This window comes from Bombina bombina, chromosome 2 (assembly GCF_027579735.1).
Source record: "Bombina bombina isolate aBomBom1 chromosome 2, aBomBom1.pri, whole genome shotgun sequence".
Lineage (NCBI taxonomy): Eukaryota > Metazoa > Chordata > Amphibia > Anura > Bombinatoridae > Bombina > Bombina bombina.
In genome coordinates this window covers 1405371128-1405398491 of record NC_069500.1, presented here as the reverse complement: position 1 = coordinate 1405398491, position 27364 = coordinate 1405371128, and the positions used below count along the sequence as shown (strand labels likewise).

Genomic DNA, 27364 nt, shown 5'->3' with positions numbered 1-27364 from the left:
GAGCTCAGGTATTTTCACCACCTGTGACAGACTCAGTGTGGATTATCTCAAAAAAGTTTAGATTTTCTTATACATAAATCCTTTTGCCAAATTTGAAATTAATTTAGATCACTATGGTCTAGATTACAAGTGGACCACTACTGATAGCGCAGGGTATATATTTATATAAATATAAAATGTATGTTTTCTGAAAATAAATGTTTAAAAAGGGTTTATGTATATATGTGTATATATATATATATATATATATATATATATATATATATATATATATATATATATATATATGTTTACACATACATACGGTAGATATATACACATGTGTACAAATGTAAAAACACACATATATATAAATACTTCAAATACTTTTCTTCTTCACTTAGAAGAAGTGCTATTTTTATTTTTAAATGTATCTATCTGCAATATATATATATATATATATATATATATATATATATATATATATTCATTCATATAGATATATAACTATGGATATATATTTTAAATTTAAATACCACACACACACACACACACACACACATATATATATATATATATATATATATATACACACAAACGCGCACACGCACGCACACATATGTATGAAATATATATATAACATTTTCTTCTACGTGAAGAACAAAATTATTCAAATTATTCTTAATGCATCTTTGGCTTGAGCGTAGTTGTCCTAGCACACCTTCTGGTTACCACACAATGGAAAGCCAAAACAGGCTTTTTATGTGCATCTTATAAGAGTCTATAGGGAAAGGGAGTGATCACACTGTCCGAACTCCAGGTGTTAATGCACCGGAATATTTCTCTCTTGCGCTAACATTTTACTTTCAACTTGTAATACCATCACAAGAATAGGAGCGCTATTGATTTAATTTCAGCGTTGTTAGAATTTAGTAGCGATAATATTTTAGTGGTCCAATTGCAATCTAGCCCTATGTCAGTAGAAGAGAACCTGCAGCTCAGCATACATCGGAAAAACAGTTTCAGGCAAGGGGTTAACATGAGATGTACAATCACATGCACTGTATGGTATTACACACCTCTTGTCCAGGTATATGGTGCACAGATGGCTAGAGAGGGAAGAAGAAACGTCAATGAGTGGGTAAGGAGAGTCAATGTTCTTGTTAAGGGTTTGTATGTGATGGGTGTGATAATGATTACATGCACGTTACAGGAAGATATCCTAAACTAAAGCAAAAGAGACACACCATAATGAAAACTTTATTAAACATTTCAGCAAACAATAAGTTTCCAAAACTGTACTATTTGTATGCCAACAGTAATACATAACTGGTACAATGTAATATTAGTTTGCATTAAAGGGTAGTAGGTGGCATACAAGACTTGCCCCTTACAGCGAATAACATTTCTTTGTCACACTAAATAAATATTTATATTGCAAAGACTGAAAGTGATGAGATACGGCCTTGCCAGCCTTCAAGATATGATGACCCAAGTTTAGGGTCATTGGGCTGGAATCTACTGTAGAAGAATGAGATTATTTATACCAAACTGGCTTAAAAGTGCAGTCTACTTTCAGGTTTTGTGTTTGCCTAGGGAGAATTACAAATGGCTGTGACATTCTTGTTTATATTTCATTGTGTTTGGGTCAAAGCCTGGGAGGCTATCACCATTTGGCCAAATGCTTCATTTTATGCTACTTATCTAGCCATATGCATCTAAGTGCTTAGACTGCTGGGTACAACCAGTTCTTCTGATGGCTGGTGAGAACACACAGAAGAAGAACTGGTTCTAGAGTAATGCTTAAAAGTTGTTTTTAATTGAATTTACCTAAAAAAAATAACCAATGTTTGAATAGATTATTTTCTTAACCTTAAAGGGACAGTAAAGTCAAAATTAAACTTTAATGATTCAGATAGAGCATGCAATATTAAACAACATCTGTTATCAAAACTGCTTTGTTGTTTTGATATCCTTTGTTGAAGAGTAACGATAGGTTGTGTGATCGGGACTTAGGAGCATGCACATGTTTATAGCAGTCTGTGGTTGCAGTGTTTGCAGCATTTTATAACGTTGCTGTAAACAATGTTGCAAACACAGCTACTAAATGGCTAAAGACCACGTGCACTCTCCTGAACTCAACTAGGATTACTATTTAACAAAGGATACTAAGAAAACTAAGCAAAATTGATAATAGAAGTAAATTGGAAAGTTGGTGAAAAAGTAATGCTCTATCCAATCCCTTTAAATTTAATTTTAAACTGACTGTCCCTTTAATGCCTATTTACCCAATAATGTAAGTGGAATTCTACATTTTAAGTATATATTTTACATACATAAGAATTAAATAGTTAACTCATTAATTAACACATAGAACAATATAATATCTATATTCTTCAAAGTTTGGATTTTAACATGTTTTTCAAGCACTGGGAACAAAGAAACATCAAACATGACCCCTCTTCCTGATAAATGTCAATCTCACACAGCAGCCTTGATGAGGCCTACTGTAAACATAGTACTGGAATGTGACAGGAGAAGTTAGGACGTGCGCCAACGCCGTCTGTCATTGCACTTTGCACTTCTGGATTTCTTTCTCGCCCCAGGCTCAGGTGCATGTGCCTGAATGACTGAGCTATGTAGCAGCTGGCAATCTGCGTCTGCACTATTTGCACATATGGATACATTTTTTACATCTCCTTTCACCCTATATTTTGCATTTTTTACTTGCACTGGCTTCTATCCCTCTAGCGTTCTTCAGCCAGTAGACTGGTCAGAGCAGCCAATATCAATAGAATTTAGCAGCTATTTGGCAACAAAGTGTGCAGACACTGGGCACCCTCTCCCGATTTCAGGAGGTGAAATGTGCTAACCTACAGCACAGATATGAAGTGCCCTTGCTTTATTAGACCAGGCTCCTGACAACTAGAAATATCAAAGAAAACTAAGCTGTGTTTACTTAAAAACGCATGTTTGCATTGCTAATACTGCTTGTTACGATAAAAGGGATTCTGGGAAGATACGTCTGTCTCCTGGCCTGCGGTGAGCTGTAGGTGGATGTATAACTGTATTATCTTCAATTGCAAGTTAGGATTTTCACATAGCTTGTGGTGACTGGGCTATCCCCGTCCTTACGTCCCCTTTCTGTCAAGCGAAAGGGAGGAACTGCTTGGAAAATACACCAGACTGAAAAGGCACTGATACAAACCAACCTTTAGTTCAGTGCCAACAATGGCATTAGTAATTATACGGTGAAATACAAATGCCCTTATACTTGCGCTCGAACAATTCATTTGCCAGAAGAGGCTGATCATCAAATCATTAATAAGAATGTGCTATTTTTGTTTATAGTTAACCCCTTGAATGCTGAAAAGGGCTTAAACAAAATGCAGAGAAAGATGTCACAGCCCTCTAAAGCAGTCAATGGGTTAAAAATGAGACTTACCTTTTCTCTTTGTATAAGCTCAAAAGCAGCTAGTAATTCCCCAGCATTTTTGTTTCCGATGGTTACTGGATACCAAGATAATCTAGGTGAGCGTTCCAGACTTGGCTTACAAATGCACCGTCCCATGTATTCATCAGCACCCTATAGAGCAAATCAGAGACAACATGTAATTGTGCCCATTAGGTCCAAGCACAAAAAGCAGTAAGCTGGCAAATGAACCAGGTAAGCAATTACAGCTGCAGATACAACTCTAATTCAGCAGCAGTTAGACTAGGGTTGCCACCTCGGCCATCTTTTCCTGGACACTTATGAGTTACACATGTTGCAGGGTGTGCATTGCTCCTCTGGACAGAACATAAATAGTGACCCTGGACAGCACTATTCATGTTCCTCCATGTACACCCCACAGCATGTGTAACTCATAACTGTCCAGGAAAAGATGGTCGAGGTGGCAACCCTAAGTTAGACACAGCTTTATAAGAACACAACAAAGTTTATTTTGGTGATCTTGGAAAACAAAATAAAAGTATCTTAAGGATATGTTAAGGATTTATTAACAGGATTTAAAAAAGACAAGGACATTCTAAATGATCACTTATATTAGCATGTCTTTAGGGCAAAGAAGCATTGAAGGGACACTAAACCCAATTTTCTTCTCTCATGATTCAGATAGAGCATGACATTTTAGGCAACTTTCTAATCTATGCAAAAAATAAAGAAATGGAACCACTGTAGTAGAAATATAAAAAAATCCAATGCTTTATTCGAAAAATATAAAAACACGCAGGAAAAACATCCCATAGGTGAAACAGGAGCGTTACTCCAGTGCTAACATGCCTGAGGGCCAAAACACGTTAGCACTGGAGTAACGCTCCTGTTTCACCTATGCAGCACCAGGCAGTGTCTTAAACCCCTCCCCCCACCATCACGTCATGTGTGACGTCACTGACGTCATCTAAATTCAGCAATCAGGACCCGGATGCAAGTGAAGGAGCCTAGGCTTGGGGAAACTGATGGTAATATACACCGGTCCGTTAGGGAAACGGAACCATCCCCTTTGGCATACAGCAGCGATCTGGCAAGTCAAGGCTACGGGAGTCCAGCTGATCAACGTGCTCATAAGTGAGCACAGGTACCCTTTCTCTATTAGGGGACATTTATTTACGGTACTTGCATGTGACACTACAGATGGATAACAGATAAGTGGGGGTTGAGGAGGCACGCACATAAGTCCTGGGGACATATATATACAAGCTTTGTTTGGGTTTACTTAGCCATTTATTGCCACATACTGTGCATAGCTATACTACCGTAGCATATTGTACCTACCTCTTTTTCAACTTTCTAATCTACTCCTATTATTAATTTTCCTTCATTCTCTTGGTATCTTTATTTGAAAAAGCAGAAAGGAAAGCTTTGGAGCCAGACCATTTTAGGTTTAGCACCTAAGTTGCCCTTGATGATTGGGTAGCTAAATGTAGCCACCAATCAGCAAGCACTATCCAAGGTGCTGAACCAATAATGGGCCGGCTCCAAAGCCTTCATTCCTGCTTTTTCAAATAAAGATACCAAGAGAAAGAAGAAAATTTGATAATAAGAGTAAATTAGAAAGTCGCTTAAAATTGCTGCTTTATCTGAATCATGAGAGAAAAAAATCCCTTTAAAGGGATATGAAACCCAACTTCAAATGTCAATTTTTCTGTGAACTTAAGGTTTGAACTGTTGTTCAATCAGCACTCTCCCCTTTGGGCGTCTTTTGCTGTAGCTATAGCGATGAGTGGACAACAATTCAGACCGTTAGCTCACAGAAAAATTTACTTTTGAAGTGGGGAGAGGAGTGCGGGGAATTTGAATTTCATATCTATAGAAAAAAGTAAGTTAAAGCGCATCTAAAATATCACTAACATTCCGGATCTGTTTTTATAAAGGGGAGAGTTTACTATCACTTTAAGATAAACCTGCCACCATATGTATACAGGAAGTATCCTCTGGCATTGTATATCCATTAGATACACCTGTGTTTTATAGGGCAGCTTTTACTGAAAATTAGATTCCTGGACATTTTCTTTTTCGGTGTAGAATGACAGATGGGATTTTTAACATTGTTTTCATCCACCAATAATATGGCAACTAATACCAGCTAGTGTGTTGTTGAAACAACATAAATACATAGATCAGCATAAACACATAGATCAAAAGACCAAAAATGGTGGATGTATGTTCACACGGCCTAAGCATATTTAAGGGTGGGAGTTTGAATAATTGTGAGTTTCCCTTTTAATTACCCCTCTCTCACACCAAAACTTCCCCAAGTTCCACCTGATGAAGAGGTCATGCGGTTGTTGGTTATACCCTGCAATTTTAATAATTTGGTATAATGTGAATACAAAGTTTACATGTGGTATTTTTTTTGGAAGTCTGGATTTTTGCCATATATTAACTAAAACTTATGTAGTTAGTTAATACAACATCCTTCCAAAAAATTCTAATAAGTGTGTTGTTTGCTGTGTGCATATAAGGGGCATTGCTAGGTTGTAAAAACACCAGAGGCATTAGCCCTTGGGTATATTAAGTGGCCCCTCTTGCAAATTACATAGAGGGTAGTTGACAGGAAGACTACGGCATCTTTTATGAGGAATCAGAGGTTATTACTAAAGATTCTAGGCAGGGGCTACAGGTGTTTGTGGGCAGGGCTGTTAATAGAGGGGAAGAGCCATGGGTTTACAGTGGCTGGAGTTAGGCAGGCTGTGGGTAGACAGGGGGCATCATTGGGGCAGTCCCTGGTTTCGCTCTGGAAACTGCAACATTTACCCTGAAGGGTAAGCTGAGGGAGAGACTCAGTCTCTAGCTGGGACTCAGGGATTAATTTATAGTATTGTTTCACATTGTATCACACTCTAGAATTCACTGTAGTTATATAAATTGTTATCACCCTTAAAGAGAACTTACATAAGTGTCATGGTCAAAGATTTCCACCACTATATTTGGAGGCACTTCTGCAATGTCCTGAGGATCTCCAAAAATTTCAATTTCATAAAAAATGAGGGTCTGATCCCAAGTTGGGTTCAGTGTGCTCTTCATTACCACAGTCTTCTGACTTTGATGAAGGAAGGATACAATAGCATAGGGATCTAAAATCAGAACAACAAGAAAATCACATATACATATTATTATTATCCTGTGAGTGTCAATACACTGAAAAGAACAGGTTGCTTAAATTTAAACTAAAACTAATATCAGAGAATCATTTATGGACTTCCTTCTTATGCTCAGTGACTGATACAAATGCTCATCATACTTTTCAGCCAATGAGCATTAGTACCATGTAGCTATCAGCCAATCAGCATGAACAGGAAATGCACTATTAATATTGATGTACTAATCACATTTAATTGTAAAAAAATGTATACTTCGTAACAATCATAAAAATATATATTTCTGAGTACAAAATCCATGTTAAATAATAACATTTTAAAGTGCTAACCTTTAATTAGCTAAAATGCATTATTTTATTATAATTTAAAATAACTTTAACAAGTTACTTGATATAGCCTAGTCACACAATTATTAAAGGGGCAGTCTAGTCAAAATTAAACTTTCATGATTCAGATAGGGCATGTGATTTTAAACAACTTTCCAATTTACTTCTATTATCTAATTTGCTCAATTCTTTAGATATCCTTTGTTGAAGAAATAGCAATGCACATGTGTGAGCCAATCACACAAGGCCTCTATGTGCAGCAACCAATCAGCAGCTACTGAGCATATCTAGATATGCTTTTCAGCAAGTGATATCAAGAGAATGAAGCAAATGAGATAATAGAAGTAAATTAGAAAGTTGTTTAAAATGACATGCTCTTTCTAAATTGCAAAAGAAAAAATTTGGGTTTCATGTCCCTTTAAGCTGCACGTGTAGGGGGCTTAGCAATAGACACAACCTAACGTTTATGTAGCAGAGGCTGTATTCAATATCACATTAGTTTAACATTTTACATTATGTGTATAATAGGGAGTAACAGTCACACCCAGCTATGTCATACATCATGTGGAAGATTTAGGGGGTTTTCCAACAAAATTACATTTGTAAAAGGTAATTTTTATGATTGATGACAGTATATTATTCTTAATGAATAGGTCACACTTTGTAAAAATCTTTCTACACAAAGATCACAATCCGGCATTGTAACATTTTATGGATGTTGTAGTTGGCTTGATTCAGCTCCAAAACCTCCTGAGCCGGCCAATCACGCGGGATGAGATCACTCATTGAGGTGGGAGGATTTAAACAGGAAAGTCATTGTTAAACATTTAAGAAATAATTATCACTCTGCCAGAAAAATAAATGTACCAAGATAATTACTCTTTAAGTGGCACCATGAATACCCGCAACAGAAATGTCAGGTCCCTATCATGTGTGAGTAGTGGGTAAAGTTACTGTTCCTTTTAACCCAAAGCTAAACACACAGTACACACAAAAGCGTAATATAGGCAGGTACAGGTAAGATGGACACAGCATGTTGTGTAAATCTGACATGTTAATGAGCTAATTCAATACTATTATTAATACACACAATTAAATAATTAGCTGATCATTATTATGGGATTAATAATAACTGCTCATGATCTGGGGGGGGCTGCATTGGAATTATCACTTGCTAAATGTCTAAACACAGTTGTAGACATTCTAAACTTACCCAATTAGGATCAGAACTAAAATGTTTGTTATTCTGTTTTTCCTATTGTCAAATGGCATTTTTTTTGCCCTTGATCTATGGCACAAACACATATACATATATATATATTTTTTTTATTTTTATTTTTTTATTTTTTTTTTCAAGAGAGTTGGAAAATATATATATATGTGTATGTACTTATTTAATAATTCCTGTTGTGTGTTAGTGGTAGAATGTTATTGGGATCGGGTCCAGAAATGGTGTGAAATCAATGTATTACTTCTTATTGTTTATTAGTTGTGTGTGCTATGCCCAGACCCGAAACGTTGGAAATCTAAAGGATTAAAGTGGATCAATAAAGTGATTGTCATTGAGTCACAGATGAGCTGCGTGCGGGTAATATTTGGTTGCATGCAAAATTGTGGACCTGGCACAAAGCAGCTGAAGAGGGAGTGTGGTAGTAAGACTGTTATATTATATATGTGTGTAACTTGGTTTCATGCATCTATGCAAGTGCTGGCTATTCTTTGTGTTGTCTTTGATATCCAATAAATATAAACAATGCTGTTTGTGAGCACCCAGAGCAGTGAGATTTGACAATGGCATGGGGTGTGTACTAACTGCGTTTAGAGAATGCAGTCCACCTCTATGTTTTGTGTATAGACAGACAGACAAACAACTTTTATAATTTGCATTTTAAAATTTACCAGGTACATCACTGTGCCACACAAAGGGAAACACTGCTCTCTAGGCAGTGATTAAAATACTGAAATATTTTAATTGATAATCTGCTTATCCCAAATTCTGATAATGATGGGAGCTCTAACTAACAGCAGCTTTGCTAAATACTGACACATTGTTTAGCTGCAATAAAATGTAATGAAGTTGCAGGCACTTTTTTTCCCTTTAGATGACTGTCGTATTAAGGAACATGGGGTCACTGCCTCTGTAGCCCAGACTATAGAAGGCTCTATGGATCTGCATATGTATTACGTGTGGGAAGTTGGGACTTCAGGGCAGGACAGCATGTGAGGAGTTTAAACAAAAACCAGTGCAGCGGCAGTCTAATGTCTAACAAGAGTACAGTGATTTAGGCTTTAAAATCGAATGCACGTTGGGTTAGCGCAACTTCAGAGATCTGGTTAACTGTTACACACAAAAAAAAACATAAAAAAATGGGAAAGGTGTAAGTGGAACAAACAAAATCTCCATAATTCTTCACTAGTAAAACAACCAAACCGTGTAATAACATATATAAAACCGTATAAAAAGTAATGAACAAAAGCAATACACGCCAATCAGTACCAAATGTGTAAACAAAACAAAGTCCTTGGTATCCAATATGGAGGCAGCACTCTGTCAAAAGGATGGTCAGTCCCTGGTAATAGGTGATCTGAAGATAAGAGAACACAGAGGGGCTAACATGGCCTAGTAACGTCAAAACAGGGAAGATTCAATGTGATAAATATAGGTACTCACAAAGGTAAAGCGCCCAGTGGTGCTAACAAGGCAGACTGGAACTAAAACAGTGGTCCAGCTCACTGTGTGCCGACAAATCAAGCACCCGGTCAGGAGGTAGGCAGGCAAGTCGTTCGTTCCTGTGAGAGAGCAGAGCTACCATTGCCTGCCCATACTGTGCTAGGCTATGGTAGCTCAGCTCTCTCACTTATCCCATAATGCGTATGCAATATTCAAATTTCCCATTTTTGCGCATGTTGGGTTTTTGCTTGCTCACTATCTTTTTACTTTAAACTCATAATACGAGTGCAACACAACGTGTGTAAAAAGCCTCCTTCTAGCGAGCGCTAAATATCGATCCACTCATAATCTAGCCCCTACGTTATACGGCACAGTATAGGATTGTTATGAGCTTGAAAGAAAAAAAAGATAAACGTTCTATTGCACAAGGATATAAATGTTCTGCTTGCCGAGTACAAACTATATCACTCACAGACTAAAGTATAACCTAACGCTTATGCAGCAGAACTAAAAATATCAACTTCCAAAACACAATAAAGGTAGTTTTTCTTGTAGATTCTATGTTGGCTGAGAATGAAAGAAAATCATAAAACTATTGCAGATGCTAAGAATTATTCTATCCAGGTCAACATTAGCATACCTCTTAACATTACCATGAGGCCTGGTGGGCAGGCAATGGGCATGTTGTGGGAGGAGCAAGGCAAGAAGCCAGTGGGGTTAGGTTGTGTAGGGGCATGTTGTGGGAGGAGCAAGGCAAGAAGCGAGTGGGGTTAGGTTGTGTAGGGGCATGTTGTGGGAGGAGCAAGGCAAGAAGCGAGTGGGGTTAGGTTGTGTAGGGGCATGTTGTGGGAGGAGCAAGGCAAGAAGCCAGTGGGGTTAGGTTGTGTAGGGGCATGTTGTGGGAGGAGCAAGGCAAGAAGCGAGTGGGGTTAGGTTGTGTAGGGGCATGTTGTGGGAGGAGCAAGGCAAGAAGCGAGTGGGGTTAGGTTGTGTAGGGGCATGTTGTGGGAGGAGCAAGGCAAGAAGAGAGTGGGGTTAGGTTGTGAAGGGTTGTGTTATGGGCAGAGCTGGGCAGTCCCTGGGAAACAGAATGTTTGCTCTGAACGGGGATGTTGGGACAGCGAGCAGACAATCCTGCAATATTCAGGACAGTTGGAAGATACACATTAATTTAGTGATGATTTTACTTCTTAAAGCAACATAAAACACATAACTTCTCTTTTTTCTGTCTAAAAGAACTAAACCATTATATTGTTTTAGTTTGAAAAATGTATATTCCTACACTGAATGAACCAACTTTTTCTGTGAGAGTTGTAACAGATACCTAGGTATTAGTTGTACTTCCCGATAATTTAACTTTACATTTAACCAGCTTATAGTTAACCCTTCTTCATGCAAAAAAAAAACATTTTCAATGGGTTTTAATGCTGTTCTTTCATATACAAGAATGTTTTGAGCACAATGTCTTTTTCAAATAAATGCATTAGAATAATTCCTTTTTTTTTAAAATTGACTCATGACCCGCAAAGGATGTCTCCTAGCTTTTTGTGCTGTAGGTGTGGTACTAATGAAAGGTTAATTAGTTACAACTCCTACATACTTTCCCCCAGTTTAGCTATTTCCTGGTCTTGCGGTATGGCTACTAACAATGTTAGAAACTGAGGGTGCTACAGAACCGCCAATGGTTGTACGCCATTCTGATCAGCTGTTTGGAAGTCAAAATTAAAGTTTTGCAATTGAGACAGAGAATTCAATTAAAAAAAAAAAGTTCCAATTTACTTCTATTGCCAAAATGGTGTCTATTGTTAAAACTTAACTCTAATCCATAAGAGCAAATTTAGGTAGCCGTGCACATGTCATGAGTGCTATATGGCAGCAATGTTGCCCAAAAGAAAAAACGAAAATTGCCAACAGAAGTAAACTGGAAATTTTTTAAATTGTATTCTCTGGGCAAGATTACATATGTGGCGTCGCCCGCAAAAGCCGGCGACGCCGTTTTTTATGTGGTTTTGGTATCACATATACAGTGCCGCATATAAATGTGGCACGTATATTTCACCCGTCGCCCGCAATTTTTACTCCCATAAGCTAACATAGAACCGCGTTGCACATCGGTATCACATATTCAGCACAAGGACTTACGCGGCGAAAATGGAGAAATTTTACGCATGCACAATATCTATCTACCTCCTGCAAATAGCCAGCACCTAATGCATGCGCAATATCTATCTACCTGTCAACCCCCACCGCAATAACTAATAAACTATATTAAACCTTAATCCGCCATTCACCCATATCGCAAAGTACCTATTAAAACTATTAACCCATAAACCGCCATCGCCCACCAACACAATAAACTTGATTAACCTATTAACCCCTAATCTGCCATTAACCCACATCGCAACAAACCTAATAAATCTATTAACCCTCAATCTGCCAAACCCACACAACGAAAATAACGAATTAACACCTAGATTACGAGTTTTGCATTATGAGTCAAAAAGCAGTGTTGTGGCCCATAACGCATCATTTTCCCTAACGCAGCCATTACAAGTCTTGTCGGTATAGCTGTAGCGCAAGCCTTTTAGCCTGTAAAGCAACATCAGTCCCGCACTCCTAAAAATGACATTTTTGAATGGGATTCCTATAGCGCCAGTATTACGAGTTTGCGTTCTGGCTAAAAAAGCGAGCATTACAGCCTAAAACGACAAGATTCGCACCGCCATCTAAAGTCAGTAGTTATGAGTTTTACGCTACAAAGCTGTAACATAAAACTCATAACTAAAGTGTTAAAAAGTACACTAGCACCCATAAACTACCTATTAACCCCTAAACCGAGGCCCTCCCGCATCGCAAACACTATATTAAATATATTAACCCCTAATCTGCTGCTCCCAATATCGCTGTCACTTTAAAAAAAAATATTAACCCCTATTCCGCTGCTCCCTGACATCCTCACCACTATACTAAAGTTATTAACTCCTAAACCGCCGCCCTCCCGCCATCGCAAGCACTATTTAAATATTATTAACCCCTAATCTGCCGTCCGCCCACATCGCCCCCACTATAGTAAAGTTATTAAGCCCTACACTGCCACCACTATACTAAACCTATTAACCCCTAAACCGCAAGCACCCCACAATGAAATAAAATAAACTATTAACCCCTAAACCGAAAGCCCCCACATCAAAATAAACTAAATTAAACTATTTACCCCTAAACCTAACAACCCCCTAACTTTATATTAAAATTACAATTTCCCTAGCTTAAATTAAAACTTACCTGTCAAACTAAAATAACTAAGTTTAAACTAACAATTAAACTAATATAATTATTAAACTAAAATTAAACTAACTACCAATTAAATAAAACGTAACTACACATTAAAAAAATCCTAACACTACTCTAAAAATTACAAAGTATCTAATTACAAAAAAATAAAAAATACTAAGTAACAAGAAATAACAAACACTAAATTTTTTTAGTCAGCGCATCGGGCCAGCTGTATAGTCACAGCCCTTCCCGACCGCGCCATAAGACTAAGTGCAGCTCGCTCCTGCTCTGTCTGACAGCAGGAGCGAGCTGCACTTAATGCTATGGCGCGGTCGGGCCGGGCTGTGACTATACAGCTGGCCCGATGCGCTGACTAAAAAAACAGACCCGCTCAGCAGAGAGCAGAGAGCAGGTCTGTAAAAGCGGCATATTTTTTTAAATATTAAAAGGGAAAAAAGGCTTTTATAACTATAGCACTAAAATAATGTTATATAATTCTGCACTATGTGCAGAATTATATAACATTATTTTTAGGTTTACTGACACTTTAAGTTTTATTTCACAGGTAAGTTTGTATTTATTTTAACTAGGTAGTTATTAAATAGTTAATAACTTTTTACTAACTAGTCTACCTAGTTAAAATAAATACAAACTTACCTGTTACTATTAGTTATATTGTAGCTAGCTTAGGTTTTATTTCACAGGTAAGTATTTAGTCTTAACTTGGTATTATTTAGATAATAATTGTAAATTTAATTTAGATCTATTTTAATTATATTAAAGTTAGGGGGTGTTAGGTTTAGGGTTAGGGGTTAATAGTTTAATTTAGGTTGTTGTGATGTTGGGGGCTGGTGGTTTCGGGGTTAATACGTTTATTTAGTGGTAGTGATGTAAGAGGCCAGAGGTTTAGGAGTTAATAGCTTTATTTAAGTGGTGGCGATATTGGGAGCGGCGGAATAGGGGTTAATAACTTTAATATAGTTGCGGCGATGTTAGGGTGCGGAGGAATAGGGGTTAATAACTTTAGTATAGTAGTGGCGATATCTGGAGCGGCAGATTAGGGGTTAATAATCTGCCGCTCCCGATATCGCCACTACTATACTAAAGTTATTAACCGGCGATATCGGGAGAGGCAGATTAGGGGTTAATAACTGTAGGCAGGCATTGGCGATGTCAGGAGCAGCAGATTAGGGGTGTTTAGATGTAGGGTTTATGTTAGGGTGTTAGGTTTAAACTGTCTTTCTTTTTCCCCATAGACATCAATGGGGCTGCTTTACGGAGCTTTTGTTTCCGCGATCACAGGTGTTTGATTTTTTTTTGCCAGCTCTCTCCATTGATTTCTATAGGGAAAGCGTGCACAGGCACGTCAAAACACCACTGCTTTTGTGTGCGGTATGGAGCTCAACGCAGCCATATCGCCCGCACAAGCCGGGTTTTTTTAAACTTGTAATGGCAGCGCTGTAGGGGGTTAAATAACGCAAATTTTGTTGCGTTCTTTACTTTCCCTATAGTGCTCAAAACTCGTAATCTAGGTGTAAATTACTAAGCCTCCTAACCTAACACCCCCTAACCTAATACCACCTAAATTAACCCCCTAAATTAAAAAATCTAAGTTACAAACAATTAAAATAGAAAATCAAACATTACTTAAAAATAAAAAAATCAAAGATTAAATTAATCTAAAATAAAAAAATAAAAAATTCTAACATTACATAAAATAATAAACCAAATTATCAAAAATAAAAAAATTAAACCTAATCCCTATAAAAATAAAAAATCCCCCCAAAATACAAACACCCCCTAATCTAATGGTAAACTACCAATAGCCCTTTTGTAGGGCACTGCCCTAAGTTAAACAGCTCTTTTACCTTAAAAAATACTAAGTTCCCCCTCTAACAGTAAAACCCCCTACCCACCAAACCCCCCAAAATAAAAAAACCTAACACTAAAAAATTCTTAACTACCCATTGCCCCTAAAGAGGCATTCAGTTATTTTACTGCCTTTAATAGGGCATTCAGCTCTTTTTCACAGGCCCATTAAATCCCTAATCTTAAAAAAAATAATAATAAAAAAATAAAAAAATAAAAAATATATATATATAAATAAAAAAGCCTAAGTCAAAACCCCAGATAGGTACTCACAGTTCCTGAAGTCCGGCGGTGAAGTCTTCTTCCGAACGGCGATATTTTCTATCTTCTTCCAGGAACAAGTCGGAGCGGAGTGTGGAACTGAAGACTGGTGACTGCGGAACTGAAGACCGGCAACGGCGGAACTGAAGACCGGTGACTGCAGAGCCATGGAGCGTGGAGATCCTCTTGTTCTGTGTGGGTTTGGTGGATTAGGGGTTAATAGATTTATAAGGTTTGTTGCGATGTGGGTTAATGGCAGATTAGGGGTTAATAGTTTTAATAGGGACTTTGCGATGTGGGTTAATGGCAGATTAAGGGTTAATAGTTTTAATAGGGACATTGCGATGTATGTGAATGACAGATTAGGGGTAAATACATTTATTAGGTAGTTTGTGATGTTGGGGTTGGCGGATTTAGGGTTTAATACTTTTATTAGGTAGATTGCGATGTGGGTGAATGGTGGATTAGGAGTTAATAGTTTATTTAGGCATATTGCGTTGTGGGGGGTTGTCGGTTTAGGGGTTAATACTTTTATTATTAGTTCTAATGTGGGTTTGATGGCGGATAGGGGTTTTACGTGCTGGGTTTATTTTTGGGAGGCGGGTTAGAGGAGACGACTTTTTTTTTTTATTTTCTTAGGTCCCGGCAGTTTCTAAAGTGCCGTAAGTCACTGGCCACTACAGAAATTCGTAATTACACACATTTATATACATCGCTAGTTTATCAGACTTATGGCACTTTATGAACTGCCGGCGGGGTTTATGTGATACCCCAAAGTGCGAGGTGAAATTGAGGGCGGCGCGGGTTCTAGCAGTTGCGTTGAAGCTTGCGCCGCATATGTAATCTCGCCCTCTATCTGAAGAATGCAAATTTAATGCTGACCTCCAGGTTCCTTTAAAGGGACACTAAAGTCAAAATTAAAATTTCAGGATTCAGATAGAGCATAATATATATATTGTGTATATATATATTTCAATTTACTCCCATTATCAAAATATACACAGTCTTTTTATATGCACATTTTCTGAGGCACCAGCTAATACTGAGCATGTGTTAAGAGTGTACAGTATATGTATATGTGTTTGTGATTGGCTGATGGCTGTCACATGATACAGGTGTTTGGAAAATAGAATTAACTGACATTTGCCAGAAAATAAATCTACTACCCATTTAAAAATTGAAAGTTGCTCCTATAATGAAGAGGAACAAGATACATTTCCGGAACTATGGAAGAGAGTGGATTCTCATAGATACGTAGGAATATGCGCATGTATGTAATATGAAGGCATTTGCACTCATTTTATAGGGAAGACAACCATAGCTGGATACTGAGAACTTATTTTCTGTAGGCTGAATATTTCCTGTGTAAGTCACTGTGCTGGGATTCAGCCTATAAGAGTTGATGTGCCTCGTTTAACTTGATATGCAGCTATGGCATAGGATTTGAACTGAAAATAGAGGCAATCACACAAAACATAAGTGAGTGCTGACAGGTAAGCTGTTAATTCGAAAACAGGTGCACGCCAGAGCTATGAACGCATATTAATGCCTCTGCCTGTACCCTGGGCATACTGAGAGCCGGCACGTTACACCTTACTCAATACGTCCCCTGAGACACAAGCCTTATACCCTCAAAGTTACTTTCCACTAATAAAACCAGAGATTTATTCCCGTGCCCGCATGATTTGTTGAACTGTCTTAACAGACTCAGGCAATAATGCATGAACACGTTGCAAATATCATATAACAACAAACTCTCTTAAACCTGTGGCTAAATAAAACGCACCACTGAATCCCCAATTTTCATCCTGCATTTCACTACCACTAAATTTATCATGTGAAAGACGTTTTTATGTCACAAAAAAAAGTTTAAAGGTAGGATGCAGGCTCTCTAATTCCACTATAAATTCTTAAAATTTGGTTTCAGCTCGCGAAAACATATCTGGCTTTTAACACTCTGTATGAATTTTCCAGGGTGGATGAATTGCGTTAATTTAGTGTTGGGTAATGAAAATAAATAATAAAGCAGGTTTTTTTATGGCTTTGCAGGGCCAGGTGTTTTCTTTTCCAGGGGTTTCAATCAATTCTTTCATTCACAATAAACATGATGTGAAGGGACCTCTTTGAACGGCTGTGGAGCGAAGCTCTGTGTGTGACTGAGGGGGTAGGGGACAGATCTGCCCCCCCATTCCTACTCAGATGCAATAAGCAGGATTTAATGACTTTAAAATTAGCATGTACAGAGGGTATATATATATATATATATATATATATATATATATATATATATATATATGTACAGTATATACTTATATACTTCACACCACCTTTGCATTACCTGTATATATATATACTGTATATACTTCACACCACCTCTGCATTACCTGTATATATATATATATACTGTATATACTTCACACCACCTCTGCATTACCTGTATATATATATACTGTATATACTTCACACCACCTCTGCATTACCTGTATATATAAGAGAAGTCGGTGCTGAGTCTCCCAAACACAATCCAATCAAAGTCACCACTTTATTGTCACATTGTGGTGTTACCTTACATACATACTCACAGATACATACAGGGAGTGCAGAATTATTAGGCAAGTTGTATTTTTGAGGATTAATTTTATTATTGAACAACAACCATGTTCTGTGTGTGCAGGTGACTATTACTGTGCATAATTATTAGGTAACTTAACAAAAAACAAATATATACCCATTTAAATTATTTATTTTTACCAGTGAAACCAATATAACATCTCAACATTCACAAATATACATTTCTGACATTCAAAAACAAAACAAAAACAAATCAGTGACCAATATAGCCACCTTTCTTTGCAAGGACACTCAAAAGCATGCCATCCATGGATTCTGTCAGTGTTTTGATCTGTTCACCATCAACATTGCATGCAGCAGCAACCACAGCCTCCCAGACACTGTTCAGAGAGGTGTACTGTTTTCCCTCCTTGTAAATCTCACATTTGATGATGGACCACAGGTTCTCAATGGGGTTCAGATCAGGTGAACAAGGAGGCCATGTCATTAGATTTTCTTCTTTTATACCCTTTCTTGCCAGCCACGCTGTGGAGTATTTGGACGCGTGTGATGGAGCATTGTCCTGCATGAAAATCATGTTTTTCTTGAAGGATGCAGACTTCTTCCTGTACCACTGCTTGAAGAAGGTGTCTTCCAGAAACTGGCAGTAGGACTGGGAGTTGAGCTTGACTCCATCCTCAACCCGAAAAGGCCCCACAAGCTCATCTTTGATGATACCAGCCCAAACCAGTACTCCACCTCCACCTTGCTGGCGTCTGAGTCGGACTGGAGCTCTTTGCCCTTTACCAATCCAGCCACGGGCCCATCCATCTGGCCCATCAAGACTCACTCTCATTTCATCAGTCCATAAAACCTTAGAAAAACCAGTCTTGAGATATTTCTTGGCCCAGTCTTGACGTTTCAGCTTGTGTGTCTTGTTCAGTGGTGGTCGTCTTTCAGCCTTTCTTACCTTGGCCATGTCTCTGAGTATTGCACACCTTGTGCTTTTGGGCACTCCAGTGATGTTGCAGCTCTGAAATATGGCCAAACTGGTGGCAAGTGGCATCTTGGCAGCTGCACGCTTGACTTTTCTCAGTTCATGGGCAGTTATTTTGCGCCTTGGTTTTTCCACACGCTTCTTGCGACCCTGTTGACTATTTTGAATGAAACGCTTGATTGTTCGATGATCACGCTTCAGAAGCTTTGCAATTTTAAGAGTGCTGCATCCCTCTGCAAGATATCTCACTATTTTTGACTTTTCTGAGCCTGTCAAGTCCTTCTTTTGACCCATTTTGCCAAAGGAAAGGAAGTTGCCTAATAATTATGCACACCTGATATAGGGTGTTGATGTCATTAGACCACACCCCTTCTCATTACAGAGATGCACATCACCTAATATGCTTAATTGGTAGTAGGCTTTCGAGCCTATACAGCTTGGAGTAAGACAACATGCATAAAGAGGATGATGTGGTCAAAATACTCATTTGCCTAATAATTCTGCACTCCCTGTATATACATATACACACACATTATATATAAACAGTCCATAGAGAGCACTCTCCATGTAACAAAACAGATTAAACACAATTTTGATACACAGAGAGTGCTCTCTATTGTCTGTTTTTTGTATCTTACTTTGGATGCTCCCCGGCTTGACTTTATACAGGACAGTGAGTGCTGGCTTATTGCACTATCTATATATGTGTGTATATATATATACTACCACTATATAGCATAGATAACATTTTTAAAGGGAAAGTAAACATTGAAAATGTTTTAAAATTTTTAAAAATTATTCAGTATGTGCGGAATTATGATGCATAACATAAATCTTACCTTTTGAAAAATATTTTAAGTCCTTGGATCTATCCTGTATAGCTTTCCTTTTAGGTGTTGCAATTTTTTTTAATCAGGGTTGTTGTCTAATCACAGCTTCACTATTCAGCTTAGCGCACCTTTGATTTAGAGCATCTTTGACTTTTTTTGGCACAGCACTAGTGCGATAGCCAACATGAGTTTTTCAGCGCACCCCTATAGAAGTCTATTATGTGAGGGATTTAGCGCAGCCACTCTGTCCGACATCCAGAAGTAAGCGAGACCTAGACTTTCACTCTAGCACTAATATATTACTTTCAATTTATAATATAAGCTCAAAAACAAAAGCTATTGATTAAGCTTTAGCGATGTTAGCAGACAATAGCACTAATAGTTTTGCACTCCACTTGTAATTTAGCCCTATGGTAGCAATGTTTGCAACAATGTACAGCATTGCTACAAACATTGTTGCAAACATTGCTGCCTTTGAGTGCTAAAGACACATGCATGCTGCTCAAGTCCTGTGAGCCTAACTAGGTTTACTCTTCAACAAAGGATACCAAGAGAATGAAGCACTTTTAATAATAGAAGTGAATTGGAAGTTTGTTTAAAATTGCATGCTCTGTCTGAATCATAAAAGTTTAATTTTGCCTTTACTGTCCCTTTAAGGTGTTAAGTTGCTGCTGCAATTGATGTTACTCCATGTATTAATTTCAATTTAGAGGTTATAACAACTGGTAATATTTTGCGAATACTCCGCTACTCACAAACATATGAATATGTAAGGTGTGTAACTAAACATGCTGCAACCCAAGAGAAAGACATAGCCCTCTCCCAGGTCCTGATGATCGAAAGTGCTGCAAGGTGGCAAATTATTTCAAGGGATCCGCTGTTAAGTTGAGCGAGCCTGTCAAAATATTCCAAGCTCCTGACATAGCTGCTAACAGGCGGCAATGCCGAAAGGCATCGCTGCCCATATTGGCGATAGATAGTAAACAATCCCATGTAATATACTGTAACTGCCAAGCCTAACCACTAATCCTAATACCCCTAAACCCCAGTACCCCACGATTCAAACTAACACTACAATAATAAATATCTAAACCGCCACATACCTACCGCAAGTATCCGTCTACTGTATTAACCCCTCAACCGTCACATAACCACTGCAAGTACCCGTCTACTCTATTAACCCCCTCAACCGCCACATAACCACCGCAAGTACCCGTCTACTCTATTAACCCCCTCAACCGCCACATAACCACCGCAAGTACCTGTCTACTCTATTAACCCCCTCAACCGCCACATAACCACCGCAAGTACCCGTCTACTCTATTAACCCCCTCAACCGCCACATAACCACCGCAAGTACCTGTCTACTCTATTAACCCCCTCAACAGCCACATAACCACCGCAAGTACCCGTCTACTCTATTAACCCCCTCAACCGCCACATAACCACCACAAGTACCCGTCTACTCTATTAACCCCCTCAACCGCCACATAACCACCACAAGTACCTGTCTATTCTATTAACCCCTCAACTGCCACATACCCACCGAAAATATCCATCTAAACTATTAACCCATATTCCACCACATACCCACTGCAAGTATCAATCTAAACTGTTAACCCCTATACTGCCACATACCCAAACACAAGTATCCATCTAAACTGTTAACCCCTATACTGCCACACACCCACCAAAAGTACTCATCTACACTATTAACCCCTAAACCGCCACATAACCACCGCAAGTACCCGTCTATTCTATTAACCCCTCAACTGCCACATACCCACCGAAAATATCCATCTAAACTATTAACCCATATTCCACAGCATACCCACTGCAAGTATCAATCTAAACTGTTAAGCCCTATACTGCCACACACCCACCAAAAGTACTCATTTACACTATTAACCCCTAAACCGCCACAACTCCCAACGCAAACTAACCCTACTCTACCTAACACCTAACCCCCTAAGTTACATGAAAATAAAAAAATCTAAATTACTGAAAAAATAAAAAAAACTAAGTTACATAAAATAAAAAAGATAGTATCGAAAATAAAAAACACCCAGAACAAAAAAACACCCTAAACCCTAACACTAAAAATAAATTACAATAAAGGGCTTTGCCCTAAAGTCAATACAGCTTTTTTACATTTAATAAAAATTACAAGACCCCCCTCTACAATACAAGTAAACGCCCCCCAAAATAATAAAGTCTAACTAAAAAATAAAATTTAAAATAACTAAACCCAAAGTTTTTACTCACTAATGCGAAAATCCAGATGATCTGATGTTGGCCCCTCTTCATCCCAGGGGCCAGGAACCGAAGGACTATGTACGTGGTGGCGGAGGTGGACTTCATCAGACGGACTCTTCCGAGACCTCCGGTATGCATCTTCTTCCATGCTGGGACCCTCTTTACCCAGGATCCAGACGCCAGGGGCCCATCTTCACGACAGCGGAGACTACGCATCTTCCTTCTTCTAGTCTTCAGCTTTCTTCCTACAGCCCTCGTCTTCATGCGGTCGCCGCCGCACAATGAATTTCCTGGTGCGCGGAAACCCTTTATATTTTTAATCAACCAATAGCAAGAAAGTATTTTATTCTAAATTCTAAACATCCAATACAAAATAAATAATTTTCTATTGAATGATTAGTATTTAAAATGAAATAATCTACATTGTACTTCACAATGCATGCGTGGTAAACGGCCGGAGAGCCAGTAAACCTCTTAAAAGGGGTGCCGATCCAGCATGGTGTCACCCTTTTAGTATGTGGGGATACCACTTGTTTGGGGGTGCTACCTTCTGGGAGGAATGGGGGACACTTCAATTATGCTCCCCCATTCCACCCAGAAGGTAGCACCCCCAAACAACTGGATTATGGGCAACTTGATCCCCTGCACCCTGATCGATCAGCACCCCTTTTAAGAAGCGCCAGACCGGGGCTCAATTTCTGGTCTGGTGCTTAGTTCCAGGAGCCCGGCAGGGGAGTGTATGTTAGACATTGTGTCAGGGGGAGTTAGCGGGGTGTGCTAGTGGGAGTAGGCTGCACTTTGATTCAGACATATCAACACCAGTGTGATATATTTGAATCAGTAAAGTGCTGGTTGCGTTAGCTGGCGAGACTACATCACCTGAGGTAGTTAGTGTAGGCAGGCCCGGACTGGCCGTCGGGCATACCGGGCATTTGCCCGGTAGGCCGCAATGTAGTTTAGCCCCGCCCACTGCGACCTCAGTCACGCCACATAGAGAAAAAAATTTTGACACTTTTTTTTTTTTTATATTTAATAAATCTTGTAATTATTTATGTTTGTTTGACTTTGTGTAATACTACTAACTTCTTCAACTGTTTTTTACAAATTCAATTACTCTCTCTGTGACTGTGTGGTCACTCTCTCTCACTGCCGAGACTCAGTGCCAAGGTGCGCACGCGGCGCGGCCGTCGTACCGTTATGACGTGCACGGCGGCCCCACAACCAACTAGTTCTCTGTCTCTGGGCCTGGCTGTGAAATTAATTATCATCATCTCAGACTCATCCTGCCCTGACTTTCAGGGCCGCCGCGGCCGCCGCACCATCTACATTCCAGATTCCATGGGCCTCCCCCTTTTCTGATTGGCCGCACGACAGTCATGCGCACTGCTTCCGGGCCCGGCCCCTGTGAGTGACATCAGACTCCGACGTCACTCACAGTGGCCGGAAGCAGTGCGCATGTGCGGCCAATTAGAATGGGGAGGAGGGCGAGGGAGGCCCATGGAATCTTCAATCTGGATTCTGACTGGAATGTTTATGGTGTGCAAACTGTGATAGACACACGCCCTGCACGCGGCTACACACTCATGCCGCGTGCCGGGTCCACCACGTGACTTGTGTGTCAGGTTGGAGGCAGAGAAGAGCTGCAGTGCTGGAGGCCTGGAGCAGGCGGCGAGGCCGGAAATATGTCGCCATCATCATGCCATGGGCCGGGTCCGCTGGGCAGGTAGGTGACCGCACTGACCGTAGGTCTGGTGATGGTAGTCTTATTAATATTATAATTATTTATTATATATAGAGTTGACATGATGATTGACTTATACAGTACAGTACTACTACTAGTAACTAAACTATGATTGTAATTTACTTTACAGCTTGCTTAGCCTAGTAAGTGATCTAGTCAGCACTGCTGACTCAGCAGCAGCTGCAGTAGTATAATAATAGTACTAACTAACTAGGACTGGCTGGACGGGCAGTGTGTGAGTGACTGTGTCTATATCTGTCACATGCATCTGAGACTGTATACTATGTACAGCTGAGCTGCTCAGTCTCTGAGTCTGCGCTGTGGCCATGGGGATTACACGTGCCATGATGGACTCTCACATGTCACGTGGCTGCACCACACAGCACACAATATTTATTTTGGTGGGTTGCTTGCTAGTCCTGGGTCAGGTGGTCACTGGTGGGTGGGTCATTGGGAGAAATTTTTACTTAATTCTTTGTCATGGGGGGGGGGGGGGGGTGTTGGGCCTCTTTGCCCTAAAATGCCCGGGCCTCTTTTTGGTCCCAGTCCGGCCCTGAGTGTAGGTGTAGTACAACTTAGGTACTGTCTGTGCTGTGTAGGCCCACTTGATGCCACGCTCCATTTGACCAACGGACTGCGAAGTCGACGGTGCCAGTGTCAATGTTTTGAACATCGGGCCCCAGTACATTGAGGGCGATTTAAGCATTTTCGCTTCGACCATTATATCCTTTTAAAAAGAAAGAGCACAAAAGTATATAAACAGCTTTATCTCAAGTTTGCTGGACAATTGGCAGCTCTTTGATAACTTGGTCTGGGGGGTAGATGGGGCAAGAGTAAAGTATAGTGCAGTGTTTTCCTGTGTTTCAAAATTAAAGCTGTAAAACTTGTCAGAAAAGCAGTAGATTTATCATGGGACATTATATTTTGTATATGTTGAATCTAAAGGGAAGCACTTTTACATTCTATTGACTGAAGGGCCACGTCATTATAATACAGTATATACGGTATACTGGTGGTGCTGGGAGGAGCCACAGATACTCCGGAACAGAGGAGACAAAGCAACCTGGAGCACGATATGACAGCAATTAGAATGCGTTTAACATATTATATATTACTGACATCTGATGCTCAAAAATGTAGTGAATAATATTGTAAAAACGTATTCTGCTGTCCAGTTGGCTCAGTTGTTCATATTGATTTTCTATAACAAATATAGCACATATAATATAAGGAGAATGTAAGATACCGCTATAAACTGACAACATTGTGCTACAACATAGATCAGAGATGATGAGATCCTCTGGCAGGGAAATGCTCTAACAACAACTGTGGGCTAAATTACAAGTGGAGCACAAATTAGCGCTAGATGGAGGTTTCTTGCGTACGCCAGGTTGTGCTCGTATTATGAAAGTAATAAAGATTGCGTATGAGCACTAACCTGACTTGTGCAAAAACCGTGTTAACGTATTACCCCATATAATTCAATGCAGTGCAAAAAGTGGAAGAAAAACACCTGAGACCTCATATCTTTGAGCCCTTATAACTTTTTTATGCAGTATTTGTAATAATCATTTTTATTAGCCAGTGTTATTATGAGTGTAACTGTACTGTTAAATGACTGTTTGATTTGTTTTGTGCAACTTCTTTGTCTCGTGTAACAGTTAACCAGGGCTCTGAAATTGAGCTAACCTGGCATTTATTTAAATAAAATTGAACTCAAGCGAATGCATTTTCTTTCAACTCGTAATACGCCCACTACTTCCGACGTACAAGATATACGAGCCAAGATATACCCCTTATTGCTAGCACGCCACTTGTAATATAGCCTTGCATGTTTATTTCAGAAAATATGACAAAAACATAATAGTCTGGTTGGAAACATTGCACTCACTTGCTCTAAGAGAGTTACAACAGATTACACAAATGCTAAAATTAAGAAACTTTATCCAGGCATTTTGCTACAAAACAATTCTGTTAAAATCCAATGTCAGGATGGTCTATTTTTCTAAAGCAACTGAATACAGAGGTAGACTCAGGAGCGTGCCCGTGTCTTGAACATTATATTGGTAGCAGTGTTTGCAACAATGTTACAATGTAAGAATTTTAAAAATCATATGATACCAGCCTTTGTTTTGACATAATAAAATTACGACATTGTGTATTATCCATAATATACGAACTCCAGCACTGGATGAAAATACTTTTATCTTTTATTTCAAAGCTTTAAAAACATAATAGAAAGTGATATGACATGTCAGACATTTGTGCTGATGGTGAGCCAATCAGCAGTCTTCTTCTAATGCAGCTGCCAACCCTATTGGTTTCCTGCTTGGTGACTACAATGGTTGTGCAGAACTTTATATTTCTGTAAATAAACAAATTATAGAACCTAATTGTTTGTATTGGAATGAACCATTAAAGGGATACTAAACCCAATTTTTTTCTTTAACAATTCGGATAGAACATGCCATTTTAGGTAACTTTCAAATTTACTCCTATTATCAATTTTTTTCTCTCTCTTTATTTAAAAAGGAGGAATATAAAGCTTAGGAGCTGGCCCATTTTTGGTTCAGAACCTGGGTTATGCTTGCTTATTGGTTTGCTGTATGTAGCAACCATTAATAAGCAAGCGCTAACCAGGGTGCTGAATAAAAAATGGGCTGGCTCCTAAGCTTAGATTCCTGCTTTTTAAATAAAGATAGGCAGAGAACAAAGAAAAATTAACAAAAGGAGTAAATTAGAAAGTTACTTAAAATGGCATGCTCTGAATCGTTAAAGAAATAAAAAACATAATGTATGTAAGAACTTACCTGATAAATTAATTTCTTTCATGTAATTGGCAAGAGTTAATGAGCTAGTGATGTATGGGATTTACATTCCTACCAGGAGGGGCAAAGTTTCCCAAACCTCAAAATGCCTATAAATACACCGCTCACCATACCCACAATTCAGTTTAACGAATAGCCAAGTAGTTACGTGATAAAGAAAGGAGTAAAAAGCATCAACAAAGGAATTTGGAAATAATTTTGCTTTATACAAAAAATTATAACCACCATAAAAAGGGTGGGCCTCATGGACTCTTGCCAATATGAAAGACATGAATTTATCAGGTACGTTCTTACATAAATTATGTTTTCTTTCATGTAATTGACAAGAGTCCATGAGCTAGTGACGTATGGGATAGTAATACCCAAGATGTGGAACTCCACGCAAGAGTCACTAGAGAGGGAGGGATAAATAATAACAGACATTTTCCACTGAAAAAAATAAATCGACAACCCAAAATATAAGTTTATTCTCATAATGAAAAGAAAAAACTCAAATATAAGCAGAATAATCAAACTGAAACAGCTGCATGAAAAACTTTTCTACCAAAAACTGCTTCCGAAGAAGCAAATACATCAAAACGGTATAATTTAGTAAATGTATGCAAAGAAGACCAAGTTCCTGCTTTGCAAATCTGATCAATTGAAGCTTCATTCTTAAAAGCCCACGAAGTGGAGACTAATCTAGTAGAATGAGCTGTAATTCTCTGAGCCTGACCCGACTCCAAATAAGCCTGATGAATCATAAGCTTTAACCAGTATGCCAAGGAAACGGCAGAAGCCTTCTGACCTTTCCTAGAACCAGAAAAGATAACAAATAGACTAGAAGTCTTCCTGAAATCTTTAGTAGCTTCAACATAATATTTCAAAGCTCTTACCACATCTAAAAAATGTAAGGATCTCTCCAAAGAATTCTTAGGATTAGGACAAAAAGAAGGTACAACAATGTCTCTATTAATGTTGTTAGAATTCACAACCTTAGGTAGAAATTTAAATGAAGTCTGCAAAACTGCCTTATCCTGATGGAAAATCAGAAAAGGAGATTCACAAGAAAGAGCAGATAATTCGGAAACTCTTCTAGCAGAAGAGATGGCCAAAAGGAACAACACTTTCCAAGAATGCATAGGCTCAAATGGAGGAGCCTGTAAAGCCTTCAAAACCAAATTAAGACTCCAAGGAGCAGAGA

General features: G+C 38.8%; 1 protein-coding gene across 9 annotated transcripts in view; it reads right to left on the bottom strand.

Annotated features, from left to right (window-relative positions):
- The window catches only part of DYSF (dysferlin), a 780712-nt gene that overhangs the window by 248082 nt on the left and 505266 nt on the right, over positions 1–27364 (bottom strand). For 7 of the 9 annotated variants that reach the window (XM_053704344.1, XM_053704350.1, XM_053704349.1 and 4 more), the window contains 3 exons: positions 6374–6555; positions 3425–3565; positions 1059–1088 (listed from right to left, as the gene is read on the bottom strand). In XM_053704344.1, coding sequence (XP_053560319.1) covers positions 1059–1088; positions 3425–3565; positions 6374–6555 — 353 coding nt within the window. The remainder of the gene's footprint in view (positions 1–1058; positions 1089–3424; positions 3566–6373; positions 6556–27364) is intronic. The other 2 variants (XM_053704345.1, XM_053704348.1) reach the window with 1 other exon arrangement.